The sequence below is a fragment of the Osmia lignaria genome, chromosome 1, assembly GCF_051020975.1.
Source record: "Osmia lignaria lignaria isolate PbOS001 chromosome 1, iyOsmLign1, whole genome shotgun sequence".
In the NCBI taxonomy this organism is placed as follows: Eukaryota; Metazoa; Arthropoda; class Insecta; order Hymenoptera; family Megachilidae; genus Osmia; species Osmia lignaria.
Window position 1 is genome coordinate 13,110,185 of NC_135032.1, and position 17,884 is coordinate 13,128,068.

General features: G+C 29.3%; 3 protein-coding genes across 9 annotated transcripts; 2 read left to right on the forward strand and 1 right to left on the reverse strand.

Annotated features, from left to right (window-relative positions):
* The first annotated feature begins 5 nt into the window (after nucleotides 1-5).
* Nucleotides 6-5,308, forward strand: egl (Egl_like_exo domain-containing protein). Of its 3 annotated transcripts, none has more exons than XM_034328442.2 (8): nucleotides 6-296; nucleotides 677-1,023; nucleotides 1,426-1,650; nucleotides 1,781-3,260; nucleotides 3,348-3,428; nucleotides 3,535-3,779; nucleotides 3,986-4,371; nucleotides 4,455-5,308. In XM_034328442.2, the coding sequence occupies exons 4-8, from the start codon at nucleotides 1,854-1,856 to the stop codon at nucleotides 4,805-4,807; spliced, it is 2,472 nt and encodes an 823-aa protein (XP_034184333.2). In that variant the 5' UTR covers nucleotides 6-296; nucleotides 677-1,023; nucleotides 1,426-1,650; nucleotides 1,781-1,853; the 3' UTR covers nucleotides 4,808-5,308. The 3 variants fall into 3 exon arrangements, with proteins under 3 accessions (XP_034184333.2, XP_034184332.2, XP_034184334.2); XM_034328441.2 differs by having other exon boundaries at nucleotides 1,469-1,650; XM_034328443.2 differs by having other exon boundaries at nucleotides 1,473-1,650.
* Nucleotides 5,309-6,867: 1,559 nt separating this feature from the next.
* On the forward strand, nucleotides 6,868-9,611 carry LOC117606235 (bifunctional purine biosynthesis protein ATIC). Its single transcript, XM_034328485.2, has 7 exons — nucleotides 6,868-7,188; nucleotides 7,357-7,560; nucleotides 7,635-7,923; nucleotides 7,996-8,487; nucleotides 8,564-8,956; nucleotides 9,030-9,294; nucleotides 9,370-9,611. The coding sequence occupies exons 1-7, from the start codon at nucleotides 7,170-7,172 to the stop codon at nucleotides 9,487-9,489; spliced, it is 1,782 nt and encodes a 593-aa protein (XP_034184376.1). The 5' UTR covers nucleotides 6,868-7,169; the 3' UTR covers nucleotides 9,490-9,611.
* ry (xanthine dehydrogenase rosy) lies at nucleotides 9,608-17,669 on the reverse strand. Of its 5 annotated transcripts, none has more exons than XM_076688584.1 (26): nucleotides 17,477-17,669; nucleotides 17,023-17,080; nucleotides 16,375-16,492; nucleotides 15,958-16,015; nucleotides 15,631-15,727; nucleotides 15,298-15,533; nucleotides 14,543-14,787; nucleotides 14,336-14,477; nucleotides 14,077-14,244; nucleotides 13,931-14,007; nucleotides 13,648-13,854; nucleotides 13,396-13,580; nucleotides 13,207-13,320; nucleotides 12,995-13,130; nucleotides 12,636-12,932; nucleotides 12,446-12,568; nucleotides 12,018-12,373; nucleotides 11,766-11,940; nucleotides 11,502-11,693; nucleotides 11,268-11,413; nucleotides 10,993-11,170; nucleotides 10,790-10,918; nucleotides 10,470-10,712; nucleotides 10,126-10,380; nucleotides 9,879-10,043; nucleotides 9,608-9,792 (listed from the first exon to the last, which is right to left on the reverse strand). In XM_076688584.1, the coding sequence occupies exons 3-26, from the start codon at nucleotides 16,480-16,482 to the stop codon at nucleotides 9,748-9,750; spliced, it is 4,077 nt and encodes a 1,358-aa protein (XP_076544699.1). In that variant the 5' UTR covers nucleotides 16,483-16,492; nucleotides 17,023-17,080; nucleotides 17,477-17,669; the 3' UTR covers nucleotides 9,608-9,747. The 5 variants fall into 5 exon arrangements, with proteins under 5 accessions (XP_076544699.1, XP_034184293.2, XP_034184289.2 ...); XM_034328402.2 differs by having other exon boundaries at nucleotides 16,375-16,500; XM_034328398.2 differs by lacking the exons at nucleotides 17,023-17,080; nucleotides 17,477-17,669 and adding an exon at nucleotides 16,680-16,735.
* Between the last annotated feature and the right edge of the window lie 215 nt (nucleotides 17,670-17,884).

A 17,884-nucleotide genomic window follows, 5' to 3' on the forward strand; every position in this document is an offset into this window, starting at 1 on the left:
ACTGAAGCGCGTCAGTGTATGTGCATACACCGTGGCGGTGACATCTTCCCTGTCGCTAGCTTAGACCGCCATTTTCCCTAGAGGGACGCCGAGCGAGCGTGCTCGGAGGGTGAAGCGATTCGAAATAGAAGTGTTGTCAACTTAACATGGTCAAGTTTAGTGAATAAAAGATATGTCAATTTTCCACTTTTCTTTCAAATTATAATGGATTCAAAATATTACATATTCCTGTTCGCATCTTCTTTTAGATAAAGCAATAAAGATTTATCATTTTCGATGAAATATCTTTCTAATAGGTAATATAAATTTATATTTAACAATTTTTTATTAATTTCTCTCCAGTATATATACATATATATAATAAATGTCATCACATTCCATTGCTTCGTGGTATATTATTGAAATGTATAGTTGTATCATGTTATATATTTTACCCACTTGTATACAATAAACATACGTTATATCCGCATATATATTTTTATTTTACTTTGAAATTTTATTTTATATAGAAATAATTTTCTAATTTGTTCTGAATTTGAAATTTGTATTACGACATCACTTTCGTTCCAGACGCAATACAAATGACAATTAAATGTTACAAGCGCTATTATTTTTAAAAGGGAACTAAGTATGTAGAATTTTCTTTTAATGCCCCCTCTTGTGTCTGTTTTACCAGGTGAAGATTAATTGGGATATGTGTGTATCAGTATATATAGAATGATATTATACAGTGCACCACATTGGCAAATGACTGAAATTTTACCAGAAAATATTCGGCGGGGTCCAACCATCTTTCTGATAAACTGTCACACAATTATTATTCATTATTGAGAAAAGAACAAGTTTGAGAATGCTTAACGGATATTTTACAAATACATGTCAAGATCATTAGTGTGGCATGGTATTTTAAATCTATGTCAGAGTTGTTTGACCTGCAATATCTTCGAATTCGGATATCGTCGATTCTCAAACCTATATCCGATATATATACGCTGAAGTTAAGCAAAATTTTATTTGTCATAGGTAATTATCATACCGTTCAATGTCAAATTACACAACAATATTGAGTTACATAGAGAACTAATATACAGGCATATGTCTTGCATGTGTTACACGTATTGTGATACTTTAATTATAAAATAAAATGATGAATTTTTAAGTTTGCAGTACAACAAATAGGAATTCATAAATATTTATCTTATATGATAGATGGAAAGTTTTGTTTATCAGATATTTGTAGATTTTTTTTTAATTCATTAAAAATATGTCATTAATAATGTATACAAAGATATTTTATTGTTTCATGATAAGTTTCTGTAGCTAATAATTAACATTTAATATATACACACATTGTAACTAACATTTATCAGATTTTGATAATGCTAATACTATGATATATTAATTAAAATAATATGTTCTTTTAAGCAAATAATAATTATTAATTTCTATTAACTCAACTATTTTAAAGAAAGAATTCCCTGTTATGGTGGCTGCTCAATTACTTATTCACTGGAACTTATTTAATATTAAAACAAGTGCCTTTTGTTCATGAAAGTATCAATGTTAAGGTACTTATAAGAATACATACTGAAGGATGACAGTAACTTATTTTTATTCTTGTATCCTTATTATTTGATGGATATAGTAATGGTGAGTAGATATATGTGTTTTTAGAGTTATATTTTGTTAATAAGATAATTGTAACAATTGAATCTATTATTAGATTCTTATTAGTTTATTAGAAAGAATAAACTTTAATGCTTTTAATTCTTATATTTAGGATCTATCATAATTCATCAGGAATTAAAATAATAAAAATACATGTTTTGAAAGGAAACAAATAGAATAAGAAGATGGATAGCTCAGAGTACGAAACTGTTAGAAACATGACACTATTATTTTTTTTTGAACTTCTTGTGGATAAAGGTGGTCCACGAACATTGCACGATTTAAGCTGCCAATTTGGAGCTAAAGGTTTTACAAAAGAAATGCGCCAAATAGCTGGTGGGTCACAAAGTGGCCTTAAAAAATTTTTAGCCCAATATCCAATGCTTTTCCTGATTAACGGTGATTATGTATCTGTAAACACTTTTCAACAAGTTGCAGAAGAAGAAAATGGATGTAAATTAAGTGGCAAACGTGATTATGCCAGAGAGGCTGTAGAATACTTTACTAATAAGTTATTGCAATACGGAGTGGGTACAGAGGTTCCAATAAAAAGCCTTCTGGGACATAGATCTCAGGCATCTCCAGAAGTTAGACATATTTCTGGTCAACACTACAAAGAATTCAGAGATTTTCTTTTGAAATATCCTGATGCTTTTATAGTCACTGAAGACAATGTATTGTTGAAGCAATACGAAGGAATGAAAGCAGAACCTTTTGTAGAATTAGAACCCGATATACCCATAGATCCAGAAATAACTGCAAAATTGTTAGATTTTCTTTGCGAATGTATCGAGCAAAAAGGTCCGATTCTAGTAGATCAAATGTTCAATATAGTTAATGATAAATTTTCTTTTGAAAATTGGACCTCGATATTTAAAACGCCCCAGGATTTGTGTACATTTGTAAAAATGTTTCCGGACGCGTTTCACGTTCAAAGCAATTTAGTAACGTTAATTGGAAGACCAAAATCTTCCGTGATAGAAGGAAAACCAAAAGCAAAACTTACAAATTTCACACGAAATCAAAATAGCACAGGAAATCAAGTAATTCCGAATCAAGTTGCTCAGTCAAATAATACTCAAGCAACTCAGCAATCTAATAATTTAGAATCTACTGACACTAGTGCTACGAATCAGATTAATTCTGTACAAAATTCTCATTCTCAATTAATTGAAACTAGTAACAGTTCGCCTCCTATAAGCTTGCAACAACAAACATTGAAACAAAGAATAAATACGCTTGTAATGAAGACTTTGGCAGATAATACGGAAAAAGATCGTACTTTACAGACTGCGCAAATGGGAGACGCATGGAAATTAAAAGTATTACAACAGACGCGAGTAATAGTAAACCCAAGGGAAAGTCTTCAAATTATCGAAGATATAATAAATCCTCGTAAACCACCTGCTGATGGTAAAATTGTTATTGCATTTGATTGCGAAGGTATAAATTTAGGTGTTAAAGGACAATTGACTCTTGTACAAATTGGTATCATGTCAGGACAAGCATATGTGTTTGATTTGTTTACATGTCCTAATCTTGTACAAGCTGGAGGCCTTCAGAAACTATTAGAACATAAAGATGTTATTAAAGTAAGACTAAAGTAGCACTAAATATTTTTAATATTTACATATACCTACATTCGTTTATTTATATTTTAAGTGTGCATATTGTTTCAGGTGATTCATGATTGTAGAAATGACAGTGTCAATTTGTACAGACAGTTCAAAATTATGTTAAATAATGTTTTTGATACACAGGTATTTCATCTCCAATTGTTATACATATATCTTTCAAATATATTATATAGTATAATATGATAAAAATGTATGATGCTTGAAGAACAAATGATGTTTTTGTTGATAGGCAGCTCATGCCGTGCTTCAGTTTCAAGAAACTGGTAAACCTGTATATAAAGTTAAGAATGTTAATTTGAATACGTTATGTGATCATTATGGTGCTCCGTACAATCCATTAAAAGAACAATTGAAAAATATTTATCGTAATAATCAGAGATACTGGTGTAGACGTCCGCTAACACGGGATATGCTCATTTACGCTAGTAGCGATGTCCTAAGTCTGGTTCCACAAATATATATCTCCATGTCCAAGTATGGTTTAATTTTTATTATTCATCAGTTATTTACTTAACAATTTTGTTATATATTTTTCATCGACGTACATCTAGTTGTTTGTTCATCATAATTTATTTTTACGTAATGTTCATAGTTGATTTATATAAATATACAAAAATTATATAATATGTATTTAGATTATTTTTTGTTAATTACAATTTTTTTGCTTTTAATATTGTTAGACTTATAAAACCAGAAGTACAGGCTCTTTTTAATGAGCTCTGTGAGGAGCAAATTCAAATGCACATTAAACCTACAGAAGTAAGAGCGCGTAAGAAGCAACGAAAAGTGGAAACGGAGGTTGCAGATTTAAAAAAGAGAATGGAAGAAGCGACTACCAAAAATATTGTATTAAGTAATCGTGAAATACGTCTTCTGCGTTACTTAGAACTAACCGAGGATGAGAAGGAAAAGTTAAAAGGCAGCTACAAAGTTGCAAGAAAATTGGAAAAACTTGAGAATATGGGTCAAGATAAAGGTGATAGTAGCGATGATGATGATGAAGATAAAGTTGAAGATTCAGAATATCATAGTATGGAAAGTTATACCTCGGAAAATTCACATTCTGGTACAATTTTTTGCAACTACTAAATTATTAATACGATGGATGGGGATGAAAATGATTTAAATTGAAAATATTTATATTCATAGGTGGTATATTGTCACCAAGAAATTCTGAAACTCCTAGCCTTACTGAATCAATGCAGATGGTAGATGAAATTCTTTCTGATGGACGAATGGATAGATTTGAAAAAATTGAAAAATTGGAAGCTATCCTTTCGGCTGTTACTGGTTCTACAACTGATCAATTGTCTTCAAGTAGTACAGACGCATCTCCGATAAAGTGTGTATGTTCGTGTCAAGACAAAAGTAAGAGTCCACAAACAAATCGTAATAGCGTGGCTTGCCAAACATATAGTACAGGTGATATAGTTATTACGAAAATATTTTTTACGGAGGAAGAGAAAGAACGTATAGATTTATTGAATTCGCCAAAAAAGTAGACGTTATAGTTATTACGAGAGTGGTAGGAACGATGTTGCCATTATTAGACTTTTACAAAAAAGACGAAGTGGGTGACGACAAATAAAAAAAGTAGCTAAAGATTGTTCTATTTTACGTAGCTTGACAAAATTGTAATATTCAATTACTAAACATTACTAAAATTTTATTATTTACACGTTTATTTTTCCAAATCTGATACTATAGTAATCAGAATGTAGGAAAAATTTGTTTCATTACAAAATTCAGTATTGTAAAATATTTACTTTTTAATAGATTATCTTTCTTTTTTAAAATTATAAGAAAGAATAATCGAACTATACATTAATATACATATAGATATTAAAACAACTATCTGTTTACTAACAGGAATATTCGATGCAATACATTTTTCTGAGTAATTTGCGTTAAAACACTAATGTTGTTCCTCTAAAAAACAATATAAATACAAAAATATTTTAATGCTGCTTTTAAAATAAAATTTTAATTCATATCTAATGAAGCTTACAAAAGTAATGAATTATGTATATGTAAAAGAATTTTATTACTTACCTAAAGTGCTGCATTAAAATCACTGTCTCGTAATATGTACATTCATTTGCGTATTTATAAAAATAAAAATATTTTCAGTTTTATTGAAAAATATTTTTGATAATATTCACTTTTAATAAAAGTTCATTGAAGTGTACAAAATCACACTGTTAGTAAAATAAGTACAAATATGTATAATGAAATTTTACACATTTGATATCACTAACTATTTTGCAGTTATATTTGTGCCAAGCCCTAAACATACATCATTTGTAATTAGTAAAGTAGAACAGAGAGCTTTTGTATATTCGTTTTTAATAATGAAATAAATGAACCGTTTGTCATTACAAGAATTCAATTTAAACGTGAGAATACATACTTGTATGTACTTCCAGTATATATAAAAAAACTAATTACAAAATGTAAAAAATGGTCGGATAAATGTGATAATATTAAAATACAGTTGCTTTTAATGCAATACTTTTCAAAAGTATCATGTAACGAATTTGTTTAATTTAAATTTATATACGTTATTAGTATACCCTTAACTTTGAATTATTACATATTGAACTTCATTTTGAAATCTTATTGAAAATAAGATTTATAAAATATAAAAGTTGTTATTTATGGACGTATTTGTTGAAAAAAAAGAGCTATGGAATACGTATCAATGAAATTTTTATTTTTCAAATATTTAGATAATAATTATTTAACATTATTCTTAATACATAAATAGAAAATTACATAAATTTTACCACAGATTTAATACACTTTTAAGTGTATTGTTATTGTGAATTGATTTTAAATAATGCAATTTTTCATTTGTATTTTTCAATATGTTCTTTTCTTGTTAATATGGTATTATTACTATTACATACATAACATTATTAGTTTTTTCTTTTTATCATAATACTGACCAATTCAATAATAGCAATAAAAGTTAGATACAACTGCCTTATTTGTACTAATGCATTTAAATCATTTTAACTAAACATGTGTATTAAATCTATATACAAAGTGATAAAATTGTTTTATTTAAAATAGTAGGTAATATTGTTTATTAACGTCGATTAATTTATTGCATAAAACACTTGAAGATTGTGTATAATAAATGTTTTGTGAAATAAGTTACTATTCTTTTTTATGTATAAGATGTATGTATATGTATAAACTTCAACAACAACAACAGAATATTCCTGTACTCTATCCTTTTATATTTTTAGTAGAATAAAAATTACAAGATATGGATAATAGATCATAATAAATAATGATCATGTTTGAGTAGTAAATATCATTCTAAATAATAGCAAGTACAAAGTACACCAAGCATAGATCATTTAAAAATTATTTTATAACAAAATCAAATTATTAATGTATTTATGTACAAAATATTCCTTTTATAGTTTAAATATGTATAAATGCTTGTTTTGTTTCATATTTTCAAGAAGTTGTTGCAAATTTGATAAAAGTTGTTTGTATGCAATTCAGTGTAAGATATACATATTTATCTATATAATTTCAACATGATGACATTTGACTTCTAAGACCCCCGCAAACAGTGAGATATGTATGTATTTTAAAGGATTTGAAATTATTTTCCTACATCATTTATATAACATACACATCCAAGTATCGATGCGTGTGTATAGTGTGTGAGCTATAATCAGTTATAACGAGAACGGAGGTTAACTCAGGGTCGACCACTTGTTGAATCTCTTTCATACATACAGCTTATATATAGAAGCCGGTTCGTTGTAATAGCTTAAGGTGGTATAATATATTTTAGTATAAATCTTATACTTGGATTGTATTGAATATTACATTTAAAACACAATGTCCGGAGAAAATTTAGGTAAGTATCTATATATATAATATTGTTTATCATACATTATTGTGTCATAAAATTGTGTTATAAAATTAAATTGTTAAACTATTTTTAATAAGTTAATCTTTTATATTTACTATACGGCTTGAGAAAAAAGTATTTCATTTATTTATGTTTTGCTTATTTTATTTATAGCACTTTTAAGCGTCTCTGATAAAACAAACCTTCTGCCATTTGCTAAGAAATTACATGAGCTGGGATTAACTTTAGTAGCATCTGGTGGAACTGCTAAATCTTTAAGAGATGCTGGCCTTCCAGTGAAAGATGTTTCCAACATTACTGGAGCTCCTGAAATGCTTAGTGGAAGAGTAAAGACTCTTCACCCTGCTGTACATGCTGGTTAATATGTTTAAATATATTCTTGTTCCTATTAATACTGAAGTATTAAATAAATATTAAATTTTCTTTTGTAGGTATATTGGCTAGGCTTAATGAATCAGATCAACAAGATCTTCATATGCAAAACTATAAGCTTATTCAACTTGTAATATGTAATTTATATCCATTTGTAAGTACAATTTCCAAACCAGATGTGACAATTGAAGATGCAGTAGAAAATGTAGATATCGGTGGAGTAACATTATTACGTGCTGCAGCTAAAAATCATAGTAGAGTGACAGTTGTTTGTGACCCTGAAGATTATGAAAAAATTGGAAGAGAGATGGAAACATCAGCTAACAAAGATACTTCTCTCAAAACTAGGTACTTTACATATTAAAACTTTGAATCTACATTAAATCCACTTTAACATTATTTTTTCATTTTATTTTTTAGACAAGAATTAGCTCTCAAAGCATTTACTCATACAGCAGAATATGACAATGCTATTTCAGATTATTTTCGTAAACAATATAGTGCTGGTGTTTCTCAGCTAACATTAAGATATGGAATGAATCCTCATCAGAAACAAGCACAAATTTTTACAACTTTAAGCAAATTACCAATAAATGTAGTAAATGGTTCACCTGGCTTTATTAATCTCTGTGATGCTTTAAATGGTTACCAACTAGTAAAGGAATTGAAAACAGCATTAAATTTGCCAGCTGCAACATCTTTCAAACATGTCAGTCCTGCTGGAGCAGCCGTTGGTGTGCCATTAGATTCTGTACAAGCAAAATTATGTCAGGTGGATGATCTATTGAGTCAACTTACACCATTGGCAACTGCTTATGCCCGTGCTAGAGGAGCAGATAGAATGTCTAGTTTTGGGGATTTCATAGCGTTGTCTGACTCGTGTGATGAAATTACAGCTAAGATTATATCCCGGTAATACATAATGTAGTGTAATTTTAAGAAAATCAAGAAATTCATTAGATTTGGATAAACGTATAACAAATTTTAGGGAAGTTTCTGACGGTATTATTGCACCTGGTTACTCGGAGAATGCCCTTCGAATTTTGAAAAAGAAGAAAAATGGTGCATACTGTATTCTTCAAATTGATCCCAATTACGAACCATCCCCAATGGAACACAGAGTTCTATTTGGTTTAATCCTGGAACAAAAGCGTAATGATGCAGTTATCGATAAGAATACATTTGCCAATGTGGTAACCAATAATTTGACTGTTATTCCTGATGCCGCCATGAGAGATTTAATTGTAGCTACCATTGCTATAAAATATACACAGAGTAACTCTGTGTGTTATGCAAAGGATGGGCAAGTTATTGGAATTGGTGCAGGTCAACAATCAAGAATTCATTGTACAAGACTTGCTGGTGATAAAGCTGATAATTGGTACGTTTATTTAATAGTGTATGACCGTTAATGTTGCTTGCTTTTGTAAAATGAATATTCCATATTTTGTTAGGTGGCTACGTCAGCATCCAAAGGTTATCAATATGAAATTTAAAAAGGGTGTAAAGAGAGCGGAAATTTCAAATGCAATTGACAATTATGTGAATGGAACTATAGGGAAGGATATGGATAAAGCTACTTGGGTAGCTATGTACGAAGAAGTTCCAGAAAAGCTTTCTGAAAGTGATAGATTGGAATGGATTAAGAAGGCAAACAATGTTGCTTTAAGTAGTGATGCTTTCTTTCCGTTTAGAGATAACGTGGATAGAGCCAGATTGGTATAATTTCTTACACTAGCTTATTGCTTCTCATTTTTTTGGAAAATGTTTTATAACATTAATTTTTAATTACAGAGCGGTGTTAAATATATTGCAAGTCCTTCTGGTTCTACAAACGATAAAGCAGTAATAGAAGCCTGTGATGAACACAAAATTGTATTAATGCACACTAATTTGAGATTATTCCATCACTAAGTGAAAAATATTAACAATGGTGGATTTACTATATCAAAACAAAAGGTATTTTATCTACAAAGTTCATTATGTAAAATGTAATAATTAATTTTCGTTACATCAACAAACAGGAGGTATTCCAAGTCGTAATTATATGTAAAAAATATTAAATTTTATTACAACATATCAAATCGGTACATTTTTACATAACAAATTTTTTCAATTATCCTAATATATGTACAATTCATTAACGAAATATTCTAATTTATCAGGATGTTTCTATGGAACAATATTCCATTGACAATCTAAATTTGGTTCCTTAATCTGTAAATAATGATTAAATTATATTACACTTATACAATTAAGCAAATTTAATTGAGCTAAGTTAAAGTATGAAATATTTAATTTACCTTCAATGTAAGGTCATCAACACATGCCAATCGTATACGAGCTGCAGTTGCAGGTGCATCAAATCGAAAGTAGTCACCGAGACCAACTTCTCGAGTAGATTTAATGGCTTCTCTTATTGCAAAGAACACTGAAGATGCGAGAAACAGCGGTGGTTCTCCAACGGCCTACATATGAACGTCAAGTAATCAGTTCTATATATTATACATACATATATATATATATAAATATCTTCGTCTGTTTACTTACTTTTGAAGAATAAACAGCTCTGGGATTCGAAGCATCTTTTAATAGAGATACATTAAATACTTGAGGAATGTCTGTGAAACCAGGTAACTTATATGCACCTGGTCCTCTACTACAAACAGCTCCATTTCTCAGATAAACCATTTCTTCAAGTGTAAATAAACCATATCCTTGTACAAAAGCTCCTTCAATTTGCCCTATATCAATTGCAGGATTAAGACTCTGACCTAAATCCATTACAATATCTGTTCGCAGTACCTACATATGAAACGTATTAAAATATTTAATAATAATCCACATAATCATTATGTTAAAAAAACTGTGACCCTTTTTTATAATGATCTTACTTGATGATCACCAGTCAGACAATCAATTTCTACTTCTGAACATGCAACGCCATACGTAAAATAATTAAACGGATTTCCAGAATTAGTTTCAAATGAGTATCCTATATCAGGAGTTTTGTAGAAACCAGTAGCAGAAAGACTAATTCTTTCGATATAAGCTGTAGCCACCCATTCTTCCCAGGTTCCATTTGGCTTTTTATTTATTACCGGCTTTAGTCGTTTCATAATTTCTTCACAAGCATTCTAAAATTTGTTTTCGAGTTTTGAATTTCTGTATAAGTAGAATACCACTGAATTAATACAAAAATAGTTATACCCACCATAACAGCCATACCATTCAGATCTGAACTTGCACTAGCTGCTGTAGCAGATGTGTTTGGTACTTTATCAGTAGCAGTTTCCATGATGTGTATCTTATCTGGTTTTATTTTTAATGATCTGCTTGCTACCTAAATATCAAAACAAGAGGTCTTAATTTACATAATTTGGATTTAAGCATTATTTGAAAGAAAAAATAAGTTACTTGTATCATCTTTGTATGTAAACCTTGTCCCATTTCGACACCACCATGAGTAATTAATACAGAACCATCTGTATAAACATGTACAAGTGCACCTGCTTGATTCAAAAAGAGTACAGTGAAGGAGATACCAAATTTTGTTGGAACTATTGCCAATCCCCTTTTCTTGTATCTATTTTCTCTATTAAAATATAATTTATAAAACGTTACAAAAAGAAAACAAAAAAATAAAAAACGTATAGTTACAATGATTAGAATAGAATTGTTCTCAAACGTACCTGTTATATTTTTGTACCTGAGCAAGTCGTTCATTGTAATTAGACGATAAAACGCATTCTTCCCAACAACGTTTTAATGTACAATTAATAAGTTTTTGATTATAATGAGTTATATCTCCTTCTTTGTACAAATTTAATTTCGAAACCTATTAAAACAAATTATTGTTCAAATTTGTCAACAGAAAAATATTATATATTTTGTTTGTTCAATATTGTTAGAAATTAGTATTATACCTTGACAGAGTCAATTTTTAAATATTCCGCGATATGTCGTACAACGGTCTCGGCTACAAACATTCCTTGTGGACCACCGAAACCACGGAATGCTGTGTTTGAAGGTAAATTTGTTTTACATACAAAACCATAGATATCCATTACTGGAATTTTGTAGGAATTTTCACAATGAAACATCGCACGTTCCATAATCTAAACAATATATATGTCTAATATGTAGAAAATGTTGCAGATATTGAATATAATGAAAAGAAATTAATTTACCGCAGTAGAGAGATCAAAAGAACAACCAGCGTTATTGTAAATGTAAAGCTGCATCACTTTGATTGCACCAGTATCATCAAACCCAACTTTATACTTGAACAAAAATGGATGTCTCGTTCCAGTTAACATCATATCCTCGTCTCTATCTAACATGCAACGTACCGGCCTTTTTGATCTACAAATAATATAAATGATTAAATAATAATTTTATTCGAATAGATAAGAATTATATGGAAATTTCAATGATACTACCTGTGTGCAGCAAATGCAACCGGTAAAGTAAGTGTTGCACTTCGAGATTCTTTTCCGCCAAAACCACCACCTATTCTCTTTACTCTTACTACAATTTTATTAGCATGAATATTTAAAATATGCGCAACATGTTTCTGAATTTCTGTAGGATGCTGGGTGGAGCAGAATATTTCTAATTCATCTTCTTCCCTTGGAATTGCTAAACTTGTATGTGTTTCAAGATAAAAGTGCTCCTGTCCTCCCATTCGAATTTCTCCTTCAAGAATGTGCGGAGATTCAAAGAAAGCTTTCTCCGCGTCTCCATTCTTTAGACGTTTTGGAGTTTCGTTGAAGAATGAAGAGTGGGTGATGGCATCCTAAAAATAATAGATAATACCGGTTAATTTAATTCGTGAAAATATTTTTATATAAGAAATAATTTCTTATACCTCTATAGAAATGATCACTGGTTCTAAATCCTCGTATTCAATTTTAACCATTTTAGCTGCCTTCTGTGCAGTATACTGATCAACAGCTACTATTGCTCCAATAATTTGCCCATGGCTAGTTACCTTGCAAAAATAATACGTTTATTTTGTGTCAATGAATATGTGATTTTAATAACAATAAAAATCGTACCATCTCCGATACAAAAACTTCCTCATCATGAAATATAGGACCGTGCCATCGTTGTTTCTCAGGTATATCTTTAGCACTATAAAAAGCTTCTACACCTTCTATTGATAATGCTTCGGTTGCATCAATTTTCAAGATTCTTGCATGAGCTTTGGTAGATATAACTAAGGCTAAATAAAGTTCGTTAGAAAACCTTGGTATATCATCACAATAAACAGCTTCTCCAGTCGCTTGTTTCAGTGCACTGGCATGGACAATAGGTCTTCCAACAAAATCATTCGATTCTTGGTCTTTTGGAACCTAATTAGGCAATATAACAAAAATAATTCTGGCAATCAGTTAAAATTATAATAAATACATACCACTTGATAATATTGCGAACTATTTGGTTCTTTACTATGGAATCCATCAATTGCACTTTCAAATTCTTTAGGTAAAACTTGATCCGATAGTACCTCTAATTTTTTCGCTATGTGTAAAAACCCTTTAAAGAATAGACTGCAAATTAAAGAAAAAACATTATGTTAACATATTGTTCGTTTTAAAATATCGTCAAAGTACAGAAATAAAGTACCTCAAACATAAGGATTTCCGATATTTAACCATCCCTCCTGGAACATCGTCAGGAAGAGGGAACTCCTCTATTAGCGAGTTATAAACAGCTTCTAAGAGATTCTTATCCCATTTTCTAAACAAATTATTACTGCAATAATATTACTGCAATTTAATTAAAGATTAAGTATTCTATTGTTTTATAATTCACCTTCCAACCATAATTTCACAAGTTGTTTTAGCTAAAACCGTTATCGGAGCCATTCCACCAAAAGCCAAATATACTTTCTGAACAATATTGGTTTCAGGTTCAAAAAACACATTTAATGCCATGTTAACAATAGCAATATCATCGTCCCGTCTTCTTGCTTGTTTATAAGCAATAAAATATTGATTCTAGAAAAAAAATATGCTTCGCTATAAAGTGACAAATTTTATTTCAAAATGACGTATTTATATATACCTTTTCAGAAAAAGGTATTTGAATCGAAATTAAAACTTCTTCTGGCAAAACAATATTCTGTCTATAGCCTTTAAAGAAATTGTGATCCATTGGAATAAGTCTATTTCCATTTTTCAAACTAGAAACATTCAATTTTATTCCAGCTGCCATAAAAATTGGATTAAGATCTGATATAGGACTTCCTGTCATTATATTCCCTCCAACAGCCTATGAGAAAAATGAAAATAATATATTTATTAATATGAATTATGAAATATTACATGAAAATATAAAATTAACTTACAGCAACGTTTCTAACTTGTTTGCCGGCAAACCAATGGAGCATACTAACAATTTCGCTAAAAATTCTCGTTTTATGTTCTGTAACGATAAATAATCTATAACATTTATAGTTGTTACAGATACAATGTTAGTACTTTAAATGCTTACCTGGTTTCCTATCAATTTGATTTTTTAAGCAGTTTTCCAATTCAATTAGCGTAACACTAGCCCCTACATCCATTACTTCTGAATATTCCGTAATAGTTCGCATTTCTTTGACTAAAGTCGGCTGTATGAGAACTGGGTAAGATAAATGTTTAAATTTCACTTCAACACCTAAAAATAGGTATTAGACATTGCATAATTATTCACATGATTTACTAATGAAAAGTTACATAGAATAACATTTAAAGTACTCGGTAAGTACCTATTTCAGTATTTCCTACAACAATTTTTGCATTTGTATATTGATTTTTTAGATGAAGTAGTTCAGAAAGCATTGTTGGTCTATGCCAAGTAACGTTCTTCCCTTTGATTAACAAGTATTCTTTATCCAAATAGGGGGAAATCTGAAAATTTATATATTTTTTCAATTATCTGTTAAACATATAACGATTCTGAATAAATATCGTACCTGTAATTTGGGTGGAAATATAATTTCTTGAGAGGGGTCGTATGGAGAGAATTCATTTGAATCAAAAACTTCCGTGGTTTCTGATATAGGTATTCTTTTACAACATTTATCTCCCATCGGACATTCTCCGTTCGATAGAGATTTCTCTTTATGTTTTGACATTAATTGCATTTTTTCCCATTCCTCTGTAAAAGTCTTATATGCTTCTATGATAGGACGATACCCAGTACATCTACACAAGTTTCCTGAAAATTGAAATTGTCATTTTATTTTGTTATATTTCTAATATGATTAGCAATGTACATGATGAAAATAACTTAACAAAATTTATAAAATAGAAATAAAAAAATGAATTATTCCATAGACTTTCTATTAAAATTTTAAGAACAAAGGAATCTAAATAAATATAGTTGAATTATAGATTTAAACAAAAATAATTCTTTTATTAAATTTTTCATTTTACAAAAGTTGTGATTCAACCAACAAATGATCTTCAAAAGAATTGTCTTGCTTCTTCAATAATACTAATCTTCACTGGCTTAATTTCACCAAAACAATATCAGGTTTGTAACAATTATTTCATCTTTGTTATCTCTCTCGCCAATTCTTATTTTACACAAATTTGACTCGTTTCATTTTATCAGCAACAGTCCCGATTCTTCATCGAGTTATTCGATTCTTAACACATTCGACCGCGACTATGAATGTATTAGGGAACTACCTGTTCCTCTACTTGATGATATAGCAACATTTACCTTGAAATGCAATTTCAAGATCCTTCATAGTGGGTTTTGGTGTATTCCGTAGTAACGCATACATGGACATGACGATTCCAGGTGTGCAAAAACCGCATTGTGACCCATGTGCTTTTGCTATACGTTCTTGTACCGGGTGAAGCTTTGTTTTAACGCTACCGATTCCTTCAACCGTGGTCACTGCTAATCCGTGTACAGCACAGATTGGTGTTAAACACGCATTCACGGCTAGGTGTCTACGTCATTATTGAAATTATTAGTCAAGAAAAAATAAGATAACTATTGAATATTCTTGAAGATATAAATTTTCAGTGTAAAAATAAAAAAGGATACGTAATGATTCCTGATGTACGATCTAATTTTGATATCATTATGGTGCAGGCTCCGCAACCACCTTCTGCGCAACCCAGTTTCGTACCAGTTAAATGTACTGAATTATTTTAGTTAAGGACTTCAATCGTGAATAAAAGAACAATGTAATTAGAGGTATAACTCGTATAACGAATTCCAACTTTTTAACCATGCATTAAAGTCTCCAAAACGACACATAATTGTTCTTTTACAAAGAAATCAATTAAAGCTTCAATTAAAAGCTCATGTTTATAGCTCATTTTAAAAATTTAGTTTTATATTTTTGTAATTGTCAAAAGAAAAGGATACGTTTGTTTCTCAGATACCATAATAAAGTCCATTCTGGATCAACTTTGTCATCTATCACCTAGAATATTAATATATGTGTATGAATAGTTGTACCATAGTTTACATTGTTTATTAAATTTTTCATTCATTAATTAAAAGTAATTATAATAAAATAATATTTCTTTTCTTCTGCAAAATGTAATATGACTTTTGAATGAAAAATGTATGCTTGAAGAGAAAGTATATGTATACATATATATATGTACGTTCTACCGAGGTGGCACTCGAGGAATGTTGCTCTTTACAGTTAATTACACACTATATTCTGTCATAATTAGAAAATTGCTTCATCTCAATTGTTCTTGGCTACAAATATAAATTGCTATATTTATTTTACACACATCTACGGAACAGATTTGAATATTGTGATAAATTTACCTCTTTCCCATTGACGTAGAAAACTAATGTATGTGATGTCCTATTATGTTCTACATTACTCGGCATCGTGGATTCAGATCGAATGAAACTTTCCTCTTTTCGAACCATTCGAGTAAATCTGTAAAATTGATAATTTTTGTATTATGTGTTTTGCTGTTTAATCATTTTTCATAATTTTGCTACATATTGTATGTATATATTTAATAGATTTTTTTTTTTTAATAATATAACATATTAAAAAAAGTAAAGTAATCAATTGCAACATAACAAAATCTTTTCTTATATCTATAAAGCCATACACTTACTTAGTTAGTGTGTCATTAAAATATTGTATAACTACAATAACTATAATGTTTTTCATCTATAATAGAATATTCACTCCATAAATATTTTTAAATTCCATATATATATATAATAGGTATGTACATAATATGTTTATCTATACAATGATATTTACAGAAATTTATAATACAATCATTTTGCAATATGTTCATATTTCTTAAGTAAACAATGATAAGAATGATAAGTATGATAAGAATTTAATAAATCTACAGCAAATAATTACTGAAAGGAAATGAAATAAGATTAAAATAAGCAAAAAGTAAATGCTCATATATAAAAAAATATCACTATAACAATAATACTTACTTATTTATTTAACTTTAAATATATATGTATAAATTTTATTATATACTCTGTATTTGATCTGAAATTTCAAACAGTAAATATGTAATTATTAAACAACATATAATAGAACAATGAATAAATAATAATACAAAATAAATTAACACTTTTACCTTAATCTTGTTTTTTAAATTTAAAAAGTTTTCAATCATTTCGGGTATAATTTAATATATTGTTAATGTTGGAATGATACAGTCAATGTTCATTCTAGATTATAGGTAAGTGTTACAATAAAATATTATTAACTTTTCGAGAAAGAGCGTACAAGAATTTCATATGGCATTTCAACATGTAATACTACATATTACTTAAGACCTGAGAGGTCAAAGTGCGTACTTAATTTTCTAATAAAATTAAACTTGCGACACTACACTAATACTTTATTGTAATTATATAAAACGATTGTAAGCACACTTACCTTTTATTAACTAATACTATCAACTTGTTAAAAAATCCTCACGTGAAACTACTTTGAATAACAGCCAGCGACTGACCACTGACCGGTAGGTTATCAAGCGAGATACGTTCCTTCTATGACGTTTTATAAAGAACTCGTATTAACGAGAATGAAGCAATTGGTCCCTTCCACTCTCGTTAAGAATCCTCCACCTCTTACAACAAATAAAAACATTTGTGAACATCAATTTATATACATCCAATGAAAAATAAAAAATTATTCTACCTTAAAACTTTACTTTTTTTTGGTTCCTCATTTGTTTTTTTTTCCAACTTTAAATTCCAAATTATACTTATTGTAAAATAAAACAATAGAAACTTAAAAACCTGTTAACAAAATTCTTCGGTTTAGATTTTATAAATTTCTATT

Bases quoted from the DNA above. Each gene is read 5' to 3' on its own strand.
- LOC117606235 (XM_034328485.2), top strand. The intron at 7,924-7,995 runs GTACTTTACATA...TTTATTTTTTAG, and splicing joins GATACTTCTCTCAAAACTAG to ACAAGAATTAGCTCTCAAAG. The intron at 8,957-9,029 runs GTACGTTTATTT...ATATTTTGTTAG, and splicing joins GGTGATAAAGCTGATAATTG to GTGGCTACGTCAGCATCCAA.
- ry (XM_034328398.2), bottom strand. From the start codon at position 16,735: ATGAAAAACATTATAGTTATTGTAGTTATACAATATTTTAATGACACA. The intron at 14,008-14,076 runs GTAAGCATTTAA...TTATCGTTACAG, and splicing joins TCAAATTGATAGGAAACCAG to AACATAAAACGAGAATTTTT. The intron at 13,321-13,395 runs GTGAATTATAAA...TAATTTGTTTAG, and splicing joins TGTGAAATTATGGTTGGAAG to AAAATGGGATAAGAATCTCT.
- egl (XM_034328442.2), top strand. From the start codon at position 1,854: ATGGATAGCTCAGAGTACGAAACTGTTAGAAACATGACACTATTATTT. The intron at 3,261-3,347 runs GTAAGACTAAAG...ATATTGTTTCAG, and splicing joins AACATAAAGATGTTATTAAA to GTGATTCATGATTGTAGAAA. The intron at 3,429-3,534 runs GTATTTCATCTC...TTTTGTTGATAG, and splicing joins ATAATGTTTTTGATACACAG to GCAGCTCATGCCGTGCTTCA.